At 41.5% G+C, this 11,744-nt stretch overlaps 1 protein-coding gene across 1 annotated transcript; it reads left to right on the top strand.

Moving 5' to 3' along the window:
• The first annotated feature begins 208 nt into the window (after window positions 1–208).
• Window positions 209–11,555, top strand: NSRP1 (nuclear speckle splicing regulatory protein 1). The gene is made up of 7 exons (XM_063174221.1): window positions 209–256; window positions 1,427–1,514; window positions 6,434–6,490; window positions 6,653–6,784; window positions 7,318–7,525; window positions 8,096–8,204; window positions 9,929–11,555. Exons 1-7 carry the CDS (start codon window positions 237–239, stop codon window positions 10,953–10,955), a joined length of 1,641 nt encoding a protein of 546 aa, XP_063030291.1. The 5' UTR covers window positions 209–236; the 3' UTR covers window positions 10,956–11,555.
• The last annotated feature ends 189 nt before the right edge of the window (window positions 11,556–11,744 follow it).

Genomic DNA, 11,744 nt, shown 5'->3' on the forward strand with positions numbered 1-11,744 from the left:
GCCATCTCCCTTCCCTGATCAGCACTTTCGCCCCTCCACAACGAACTGTTAAAAAAAATCCCCCGCCGCCTCCAGCCCCTTCCGCCGGCTCTCCGCTTCCCTCCCGGAGCGGGACCGCGGCACGGTGCCGTGAGGGTCTCCGGGGCGGGCGGGGAAAGTGCGTGGGGAGGACTCGGCCGTGAGGAATCTGCGGCCGCGGAACGGCAGCAGCTGCGCGGGGGAGGCGGCCCGACAAGATGGCGGCGCTGGGCAAGCAGTGAGTGCCGGCAGGGCCGGGGCGGGCGGACGGGCCCCGCTCAGCCGGGCTGGGGGCAGCGCTCGGGGGGCATTCGGGGCCGGCGCTGAGGGCAGGGGCGAGCGCTGGAAAACTCTTGCCCAGGGACTCGCTTGTCCCAGGTGTCCGCCCTGAGGCCTCGCTATGTTGGTCTGACTTTAAAACTGTGTTTATTAAAAACAAGCAGAACTCGAGTAGCGGTCAGGCGCTTGAGGGTGCGGGGGTGTTGCCCCGGGGGTGTTTTTCACTCTTACGGAGGAGAATTTCCTCAGTGTTCCCTCACAACTCCCACCCTCGGGCACAGCCGGGGCTGCTGCTCGGCCTCCGCGGCCGGGTCAGACGGAGCTGAGGGCGGGCTCAGGGAAGCAAACAGCGCTCACAGAAATTGTGTGGTACCCCAGAGTATCGGGGTGTACCCATGTGTGGTACCCCAGAATGTTGGGGTGTACCCATGTATGGTACCCCAGAATGTTGGGGTGTACCCATGTGTGGTACAGAATGAGGGGGTGTTCCATTCGGTTCAGCCATACACCCTGTGGCGAGCTATTGACTCAGTGATGGACTCAGGGAAAGGCAGCTTTACCCAGTGTATGTTCCTGTGAATCGGGCGAGAAACCCCCGATTTAGAGGTTGCTCAGCACCCAAAGGAAGTGGTTTTAGCACAGAGATGGACTTTGTCAGCAGAAGGGTTGTTTGTGTGTGGTTAATTAATTGCAGCGTGACACAATCTGACTGTAAATCTTGTCCTTTGCCATAGCACCTGTGGTTACATTGCCAGCAAAACATGAAATTACAGCACTGCAAACATAGGCATGGAATAGTGCTTGGTATAGACTAAAACTAAATCCCTTCAGATTAAACAGTAATTTCTTACTTCTCTGAGAAAGAAAAGAAATTACTTGGAGAACTCTGGACAGGAGAGATTTGTATCCTAATAGGACAATCATTGCATCCAGAAACTTTGCATGGCAAAAAACAGCAGTAGCTCTGGGAGAAGCTGCCCAGTGTGCTCTGCTGCAAAGGCTGCTCGCATATAACTTCCATACATTATGTTGATGCTGATCTTTTACTTCTCAAATGATAAATGGCAGATTTTTGGTTTGTTGCTATGTTGTAAGTGATGCTTAAGGTATTTTTTTTTTCTCTCTCTAGATATGGGCTTATTATGCCCAAAAAGTTGCCACAGAAAAATCTGACTTCAAAGAAGCTCTCGGTGTTTGCAGATGAGTCAGATGAAGAGGTCAGTTCAACAATTTTCTTCTGAAATTTGCCCTGTATTCTGCAAATTTATTTGTGTCCAACCCTTAATGGCTGCATCAGGTTTTGGCAGTCATTAGGATATGTGTCATCATTTTGGATTTGAGTGTGAAATATGATCTGTATTTTCTTTAGTACACATTACATGGAAGTGATGATTTTTTGTTACTTTCTGTCAACTCTTCCAGAAATTCAGCACAGGTGACAGTCTGTTTGCCAGAGTTAACTGTAGCTTGTAAAGAGATTTGTTGACTGTCACTGGTGAATGCCTGCAAATAGAAAGATCAGTAGTAATCAACAGGTCTCACTCAAATACTAAGTGTGGTAGTTATGTGTGTTTTATCCTTGAGCTCATTCCACCCAAATTTGATGTAATTGATTTTATGGTGTTCATACTGGGAACAAAAGCAAAGCTGTACAACCCAAAAGTTCTACAGCAAGAGAAGGTGTATGATATTGTGTGAGAGTGTTCTTTTTCTATAATCTTAAATTTTTAATTTCTTTTAAAGTATTAGATTCAAAATGCTCTGTCTGTACCTGCCCCAGCAGAGGGCACTCTGTGCTGTGTAAATCCCACCTGGATGTGCTGCTGGAAGCAGGGGAAGTGCCCAGGACAGGCTGGGATGTGGGCTGGGGCACTTACAGAACCCTGTGCTACAAACACATTCTTTCCTCCCTAGAGCTTCACTCCATGCTTGCTCTTTTGTGTGGTCGAGAAAAACAATGCTAATAAAGCATCAAATCATTTTGGTCGGTTTCTGACTCACCAAAAATATTTACTCTTAAAATCTATTTTTATTTTAATGAACTAGCAGTTGTTAATTTTATGCCACAGAAGGCCTGAATTTAGCAATTCCCAGCCTGTGTGTACCTGGTTCCATTAGAAAATCTGGAATGTTGCTGTTGAAGGTGTCTGAGCTCATGATTTACAGGGCAGAAAAGGGCTGAGGACCTTTCTAGTGATGTCCACTCATGATGGAGCTGCCTCAGTGCAGCTTACAGGACACAAATGTGTTTTAAATCCCATCTCTTCCCTCACTTAGCTGTGATCCTCAGAGGTGCTTCCCTGTAAAGAGAGGCTTTCCTTTAGGTTCACCTGCTGGAGGTGCTAATGGAGCACTTCCCCTCTTAGATGGGGTTTGGTGTCTTTCTCTGCATTCAGGATCTGACCCCACATTTTCCAGATCCCAGGAATAAACTTCATTTCATCTGTTGTCATTAAATGTTGTGTGGTAGGTTTGGGAACCTCCCTAAGGGATGTCTTGTATTTTTTTTCACTTCTTCATTTTTTTCTTAATATCTGGACATTGAAACAAAAGAATGAATGTTAGTAATTCTAGTAAAAATAACAGATGATGCTGTCTGCCAGCTTTTAGCTTAACATCTCAAGTATCCTCCCTTTCAGAAAAACTGACAGATTCACTGTCAAAGTCTGTTATAAAACCTCTTAAAAGTTGTTGTGCTCATCAGTATGGTACATACCCAGCAAAAAGTAATAATCTCATAACTGCCTTTATCAAAGAAGATTGTTTTTTTTTTAAAAATCAGAATTACTTTATTAGTTCAGTAATGATTTCAGAGCTTTTCAAGATAAGGAGCAGCATCTGGGAGGGGTTTCATTTCCTGTCTGCTACTTTATCAGTCAGAACTACATCTCAAATGTCTGGAGATTATGTATTTTTAACTGAACTCTAATAAAGTTTGTGCTGGGAAATCTGCAGACCTGACTTGTCTGTGATTAAATATTAGATACCAAACTTCTGCTCCATTTTTTTTTTAACGTTACTATGCATTTTTCACTCAGATTTTGCCTCTACTCTTGCTGAAGGAATTTGGATTTTTTTTCCCTTGTGGTTAAGTGCATTAATGGCTGTTAGTTGCTGGAGATGGTCTTTGTGTTAATTCATAAGAAACAGAGCATCTGGGATGGGAATTTTCTGGAAATACAGTGTTGAATGGGAAAAGTTGGCTTGTCAGTCTGTGTGGTGTTCATTGTTCCTTTTTATCTTTGGAGTTTAATTGAAATTATCTCTGTGGTACAGCAAATAAAATTTCTGGTTTGTGGTTGCACCAGAATTACCCAGTGTATGTTCCTGTACTGTACCAGTCTTTCAAAACTGATTTGTTAAAAAAGGATGAAAAAAAAAAAACTGCAAATAGACCTCAGAAGGTGCTAAATTTGGGAGGGAAATTGTGGAGCCAGTGTGAACAGTTCTGTGAATGTATCAGCTGGATTTGCTGGGTTTTTAGTGACCACCTACAAGATAAATTGAGTGTTTAAGCAGGCAGAAGCTGAAAATAAGCAGGAAACTCTGTCTTGCAGGCTCAGATTTTTGGTTTTGCTAATGGATATTCCTTTGCAACTTTTCAAAGGAAAATTCTGACTAAAAGGATTTGCTGAGTAATTGATGTTGGTGCTGACCAGAGTTTTTGCAACAGTTTGCATGCAAAATAAGACTGTGTAAAGGGATTCCTAGAAAAGAGTTTTCTGAGAAGGAGAAAGTGGAAAAGAATCAAGATGATGTATGTAAAATCAAGAATAATTCAGAGAAGTGAGGTGATGTTGCCATTTCTCATAATATGAACACTGGGTTGTGTTATGGAATAACCAATAATAGAAACAAAAGGACCTTGTGTAGTTAAGGTGTGGAACCCCTTGCCACAGGATGCTGTGGCATGGCCAGAAATAGAAATGAATTGAGAAATGGATTAGTCAAATTAAGGGATGCTCTTTTTTGTCAGACAATGGTTCAGGTGCATCCTTCAGCTCGGGAACTCCTTGATCTGGTTTCTGGAAACCAGGATGGAGTGCTGAGAAAAGCTAATTCTGTGTACCTGACTTGTTTTTCATGTTCATTCTCCTGATCTTCTGCTAGTAGCCATGGCTCATACTGTCTGTGAATTGAGAGGAATCTGTTGCCTGGTGTGATTTTTTTTTTTAACTCCATGAAGGCTGGAGTCTCATGTGCAGATTGTGCTTGCATTGTACAGTTCTCTGTGAGGGCAGGCCATAAGGATTCACACCTAAATCCATGTACATGAGGGTGTAAGTGGCTCATTTTAGAGTGAGAAGGAGCTAAAAAATTGAGAGAACCTTGAGAAATGTTAGCAGATTGGTGCAATTCATTGTTTGATTGTTTTAATAACTTTCAGTTGTGTACAAGCTGTCTCCCATGGTCTGGTAGCAGTGCTGGACTGGAGAGCCTCATTTCTCAGAGTCCCTTGATTTGCATGGATTCTGTGTCCTTTCACAGGATAGGGTTAAAATGTTTCCTCCTTTCAGAAAATATTGAACTATAAGCTTTGTGCTCCAGAAGAATAGCTTGACTAGAGGGAGGGAAAAAGTATGAGACAGATTGCTGAGCTTACAGGGCCTTTAATAAATGGGCAGTTGATAAGTAAAACAATACAAAAGGACAGGAAGTTCTCATCTGTCAGAGCTCAGAGCACAACAGGAAATTGTCCACCATAAACCATTGGGGAAGGTGTTTGTTTTCTGTAAACTCTTACTGCCAGTCTGGAGAAATGGCAGATGGGCTTCTTTACCATCATGTGTCCAATAATGAGGATTATGTATTATGTTAGTGTTTACCCAATCTTTGTAGATCAGTGCATTTATTACATGTAGGCAGACAAGGAAAACATTCTAAGCAGGGTTTCAGGTATTTTGGTGGAATAGAGCTTATTCTGTAAATGTAACTGCAGAATCTGTTTTGTTTTTCACTGAGCCCCTGCTTTCTGGAATAGTGCAGGGGAGATTCTTCACTGCTGAGGGACCTTTTGGTTAAACCAGTATAAGAGTTTCCCACAGAGGAAACCTTCAGGGTGACCCTCAGGGTGTCAAACAAAGGAGCATCTTCTTTCTCAAGAACCTGGAGGAAATGGAGGTTTTTGTGTAATGCTGATGTGTGCTCTGTGCTAGTTTAAAATGGCTGTTTATGGTTCATACTGACTCATTTATGGCATTTTCAAAAGATGCTGTGTGTTATAAAATTAACTACAGCATTGTAAATTATTTCTGAACATTAGTTCTTCAGAACTTCAGAGTTCTTCAGTGTTGAAAGCAGAGGTAAACATGAGATGAATGAAGCCAGGATTCTTGTAGGTTTTAAACTAAATAATCCATTATCTACTTCCCCCAGTCAACTAACCAACCAACCAGCCACATAAATAAATAAATGACTGTATCCAATTCTAGTCCAAATAATCAGCAACCACAAATTACAGAATCTCTTTGCCTTTTTTAAATGTGACACAAAGCATGTATTAGTCAAAGTTGCAAAACTTGGGAAGTTGCCAAAATGCAAAAGGATTTTTCCTTCCTATTTCTGCTTTTTAAGATTAAGAGATATTTAATTACAAAAGCAAGGATACAAGTCCTGCCATTATAGTGGATCTGTTTAATAAACATTATCTATTATCTATTGGTTGAGAAAAGATAGATATGTAGTTTAGGTCAAAACTAATTAAAAGCAAAAAAGTAAATAAAATGCAAAGCATTTTTGTTAGACAGTATGATTAGAAAACATATGGATCTGTTTCTTCTTAGGAAAGATTAGAATGGCTATTTTGTAGCATGCTTATCTTGAGAAATGAAACAGTAACACTTGAAGTACACACTGTTTAGCTGTGTTCTTATTTCTGAAAATACACAACTAATGATACAAATGAGACTTGAAATAAACACCAAATCCTTGCAGAATTTTTTATTTAACTATGAATACAGTTTTTCTTTTTTCATGTGATTGTCAGTATCTCTGCTTGCTACTGCTACATCTCTGATGGACATGCAGGAAGAATTCAATATTTTCTGTATCACACCTGTCTGTAATTGGTTGTTTGTTAGAATGGTAGAAAGAGAACCTGTGTTAATTTTGTTTCTGCAATGTGTGCTTCCTACAGCCAACTGTTGGGGAAAGTCTTCAAAAAGAGGCATTGAAAAAGCAAGCAATGAAACAGGTAAGGGACTATTTTTAATTTATTTCCAATGTTCTGATGGGTGAGTTTATACTATAGATCTGTTCAAATTATAATATAGGAATGAACTATTTGAAAATAGTAAAGATTTCATTATTATTATTTTGACATATTTTCTTCTCCTCCTCCCTGTTTTTGTTTTAGACTAAACTGGAGATTCAGAAGGCTTTAGAAGAAGATGCTACAGTGTATGAATATGACAGTATTTATGATGAAATGCAGCAGAAGAAGAAAGAAAGCAGTGCCAAATTGCTAGCTGGAAACGATGACAAAAAGGTCAGTACCTGAGAATGTATCCTGTCTGTTCCACTTTGTCTGCTTGGGGTAACGTGAGTGGTTACTTTGTAAGCTTCAAAGCATTGCTGGATTATCCTGGCGAGGGATGCTTTCATTGTTACTTATTCCCATTCATTTCAAGGCTCTTGTGAGGTTCTGGATCAAAGGAAGCCTCCCAGTCCTTAAAAGAAGGGCAAGGCTGTTACAGTTAGGAAGACAGAGGGATGAAAAATAAAAAAAACCCACAACATTTGTTTTCATTAGGAGTAAAAATCCTCCTAGTCAAAGGTGGGATGACTTTTGAATGAATACAGCAGCCTCTCTTGGTACTGGGAAACCTGCTGTGTTAGGGGCCTGAGAGGAATGGCAGTTTGTTTTGGATAGCTGTCAGTCAGAGGGAGAATATTAGAGCAGCTCCTGACAGTTTTCTTCCATTACCAACTTAATTCAACATCTCCATCAATCCCAATTTGTGTTTTCTCAGCCACCACAATTACCTCTCAGCATGGTAACTCTTTTCCCTTCTACCTCAGCCCAGATACATCCACAATATCCTGAAAGCTGCTGAGATTAGGAAGAAGGAACAAGAAAGACGAATGGAAAGAAAAATTCAGAAAGAGCGTGAAATGGAAGGAGGAGAGTTTGCACACAAAGAGGCTTTTGTGACTTCAGCCTATAAGAAGAAGCTGCAAGAAAGAGCTGAGGAGGAGGAGAGGGAAAGAAGAGAATCAGCTCTCGAGGGTGAGATTAATAGTGAAGTAATTGTTCTGAAAAAGAAGTAGGGCCTTGTACATGATGTACAATATATTCCTCTGGTGGTCTCTGTGTGAGAGTTGATAATTAAAATCAAAGAGAACCAGATTAGCAGATCCTGAATCAGATCAACCTTGGTCTGTTACTTTCCTTTGTATGTGTTACACATGGAACAGAGGAAGCTCCTCTGTTTGTGTGTCAGTTCTGTTTGGGTTGGTGATTTATTTTTTGAGGGAGCATCAGTTTTTGCAGGAAAATTCATAAGCCTGGGGTACAGAGATGTTTCCAGTCCTTACCTCAGACATTCTGGTCAGCATCAGGAGTAGGTGTGAAGCACAGGATGTAGGATCATTAGCTAGATTGGGCTGGAGTGGATCTCTGAAGGTCACCTGTTCCAGCTGTCTGCTCCAAGCTTGGTCTGCTGTGAGACCAGATCAGGTTACTCTGAGCTTTTTCCATTTTGAATTTGAAAACCCCCAGGATGGAAATTGCAGTTGTGAGTTGTGTGTGACGAGTATTTGTGATGCAGTAAATCCAACCTCCCTTTCTTTCTCTCAGCATACCTGGATGTGACCAAACAGAGGGATCTCAGTGGATTCTACAGACATCTTTTAAACCAGCGTGTGGGGGAAGAAGAGATGCCAAAATGCAGCTTCCGTGAAGCCAGGTAGGATGTGTTTCCAGCAGGGTTACAGGTATGAAAACCAGTACTGGCTGTTTGTGATTCTGTATTCACTGGAAGATTAGACAGAGCACTAAAACTGTGGTAAGGTAAACTGGTAATTTTACAGCTGATTAACTGAATTATTTGGTAAATAGCTAATGAACATCATCAGTGACACAGAAATGAAACAAGCAGGACAAGGATGCTGTCTGAAAGGTATCAAGAGGACAGTTATGATTGTAATCCTGCTTGTTATTATTCTAACCTACATTTTGTTTGGTTTACATAGTATTTAGCAATCTGTGTAAGTTACACATTTTGAATCATGAGGAAGACAAGAGGTAAAATAGTGAGCATAGTAGTCAGTTATAGGAAATGAATATGCTATGAATTTCCTGTAAAGAATGTTCTCTTCACTTTGTACTTACTCCACATTTAGTTGCATAAAAACTACATTGAGTGTTGATACTGTGGTAAAAGGAAATGAGTCAAATATATAGGAAATCCAGTGGGAGTGTTTTGAAATCTGAATATGTGAACATTCCAAAGCAACGTAATGAGATGAGACTGAATTATTTAGGTGTTTAACATGGTAACATTCTGCCCTGTGGATAAATGTGATGAAGGGGATATTTTTTGTATGCAGCAATTGATCATTTGAGACAATTAACTCAGGTTAAACCTTGGTTGATAGGGGCTTAAAGCATGATGTCACTAGTTAAGTGTTTGCTATCACAAATAAAATGCAGCTTTCATCAAGAGATTGTATTTTTAGAACATAAATTAAGGAAATTTCCTTTAGTGGCACATACAATTAATTCAGAGGAAACAAATTGTCCTGTAGATGGTGTTTCCAGCAAGGCTTTCAAGCAAACTCAGGTGTATATTTTAATTTCATTCTTATTCATGGTGATACAGCAGGATACAGAGAGAAAACAGCTCCATTTGTAGATCTCAGAAGTGTCCCTAAAGTGAGCCCCACCTTTGAGTTGGATTACTAAGTAAATTACCAAACTTTTCAGTGTAGTTTTTAGTTGCTGTTGATAGGCTGTCCGTGCCTTCAAGCACTCAGCAGACACAGAATGTCACTGGTGGTGTGCTGACTCATGAGAGAGCCCCACAGGCTGTTCCTGGAGCTGTGTGGTTAAATGGAAGAGTCGTGGTTTGTGTGAGGGAACATGGATTTCCTCATCAGCCAGAGGAGAATGGCAAAGCACAACCCCCTCAGCATTTTGAGTCAGCATTTTGCATGTAAGAATATTTGAGCTGTACAAAGTTACTAATTTCTGTCCAGCCACAAGTGAGATCTTCAGAAATACTGGATCAAAAAAACCCACGTTCCTCTCTCTGTCCACAAAACACACAACCTGCTTCTTCTCTGGATAATTATTTGATATGAATGGAAGACCAAACATGTAGGAAGACCTGTAACTTGCCAGCAGGCTTACACAGGAACACAAGTTAATGTTTTTTCCTTAGATGGAGGCTGCACATACGTTACCATAGTCAAACTCTTTTAGATAAATTCCTCAGCTCACATTCACAGAGTGAGACAGATATGGACACTTTGTGCTGGAATCCTGGAACTTGAGCCACAGACAGATTTGCTTTCTTAGACTTTTCAGCAGCATCTTTTGCCTAAGTCCTGACCAGGAGTCACTTTGTAGGAAAGTCCAAGATTTCAGGCTTTTTAATGCTGTTATTCTTTTCTAATGTAAAAAATGTAGGATAAAGGAAGAAAAACCTGACACTGAGGAAGAACCCAATGAAAGGAGCAAAAGCCCTTCAGAAAGACAAAGAGTGAAGCCCTCTAAGAAAGAAAATGATCCAGATGCTGATACCGACCTAGGAACTGATAGTAGTGATGATGACAAGAGACACAAGCACAGTAAAGTAAATTTGAAAAAGAAGAAAAGAAGGGAGGACTCTGTGAGCAGTGAAGAGGAGGTGAAACATCACAAAAGCCAGAGGCATTCCAGGTCACCAAGCTCATCCAGTGTGGAGGAAGAACCACGCACCAAAGCCCAAACAAGTCACCAGAGGGGAGAGAGCAGGCCAAGCAAAAGGGGAAGTGATGAACAGTACAGGGAAAAGGATTATGAGAGAAGCAGGACCCATGAAAAGGATCACCAGAGGGAAAGGGAAGAGCGGCACAGGCATGGGGATCACACTAATAGAGATCACCACAGGAGGAGGGAAGATCAAGATGACAAACCAAGGGGGAAGGAAAGAAAAGAGAGGGAGGGGCATGGCAGAGAATGGAGGAAGGCAAAGGACAGAGAGGAGAAGGGCTCAGAGAAGGAACGAGAGAAAGAAGGAACCAGAAATGATAAAGATAGATATAATGACAGAGAGAAGGAGAGAGGAGAGAAATACAGAGAAAGGGAAGATCATGCAAAGGAAAGGAGAGAGAAGTATGGCAGTGAGGAAAAGAAATACAGAGAGAGGAGAGAAGGTACTCCTACATCTTTGGAAAAAGATGGAGAGAGTGATCTGGGAAAAGGGAGAAAAGGAAAAGACAGAGAGGTGGATGAGAAGAGAAGCTCCAGCTCCGGAATGTCTGAGCAGAAACGTAAAGCTGGAGAAGAAGGGGAGAAGGATGAAAAGGAACAAGCACAGAAAGCACCTGAGACCCTGAGCAAATTTGCCAAAAGGAGCAACGAGGAGACGGTGATGTCGGCACGGGACCGGTACCTGGCCCGGCAGATGGCCCGGGTCAGCAGCAAACCCTACATCGAGAAGGAGGAGGATTGATTGATGGCCCTGGGCTGGGCACAAACACCTGGGCTGGCAGCCAGGAGCAAAGGCCACTGCTGTGCAGATCCTTGTTATCCCACCTATTATTCCTGGCTTTCCTTTGAGAAGTTGTGTGTCCCTTAAGAGAACAGCTTTTGGGATGGATCAGTGGGTCTCTTGACACACACCCTTAGTCTGTGTGTGCAGGTGAAATGTTGAATGTGGCTGCCTGTCCACCCTGCCCTTCAGTAGCATGTCCTTGGTACATGAAGATTTTGGACAGACCTGGGAGTGTTAAACAGTGTAAGGTGAGAATGCATCCCCCTGATCCTTTCAGCAGCCAAAACAGTGAGCTTTGCTGAAAGAAAGGTGTTCTCAGCCCTTAGGAGGGCTCACTGCCCACCGCTGCTCTCAAAAATGGGGAGCAAACCTGTAAAAGTGGGTGAAAAAGCAAGAAAACCAGCCTGAGTAATGATCTAGGAGATTTCTGTATGTAGAGTGGAGTTCTGTAAGATATATGCATATTGAGGTATGAATTTTGTATTATGTGTGGGTTTTGGTCCGGGGACCTGATGTACAGAAGCAGTTAATAAAGTGTAAGATACATATTGGATCAAATGTATGGGGGTTTTTTTGTGTGTACATTATTTTACTGCATATTTTTTGCATGGAATAAGGTAGATGAGTCTGTTTTCATGTATTACAGTTGTATCAGTTTGTTAAGTGATATTTTAGATTGGTCATATGAACTTTCTGTTCAAAGGTTGATATTCAAGAATAAAATTATCTTCCAACTAGGTAAGTAGG

This window comes from Melospiza melodia, chromosome 21 (genome assembly GCF_035770615.1).
Source record: "Melospiza melodia melodia isolate bMelMel2 chromosome 21, bMelMel2.pri, whole genome shotgun sequence".
Taxonomy (NCBI): Eukaryota; Metazoa; Chordata; class Aves; order Passeriformes; family Passerellidae; genus Melospiza; species Melospiza melodia.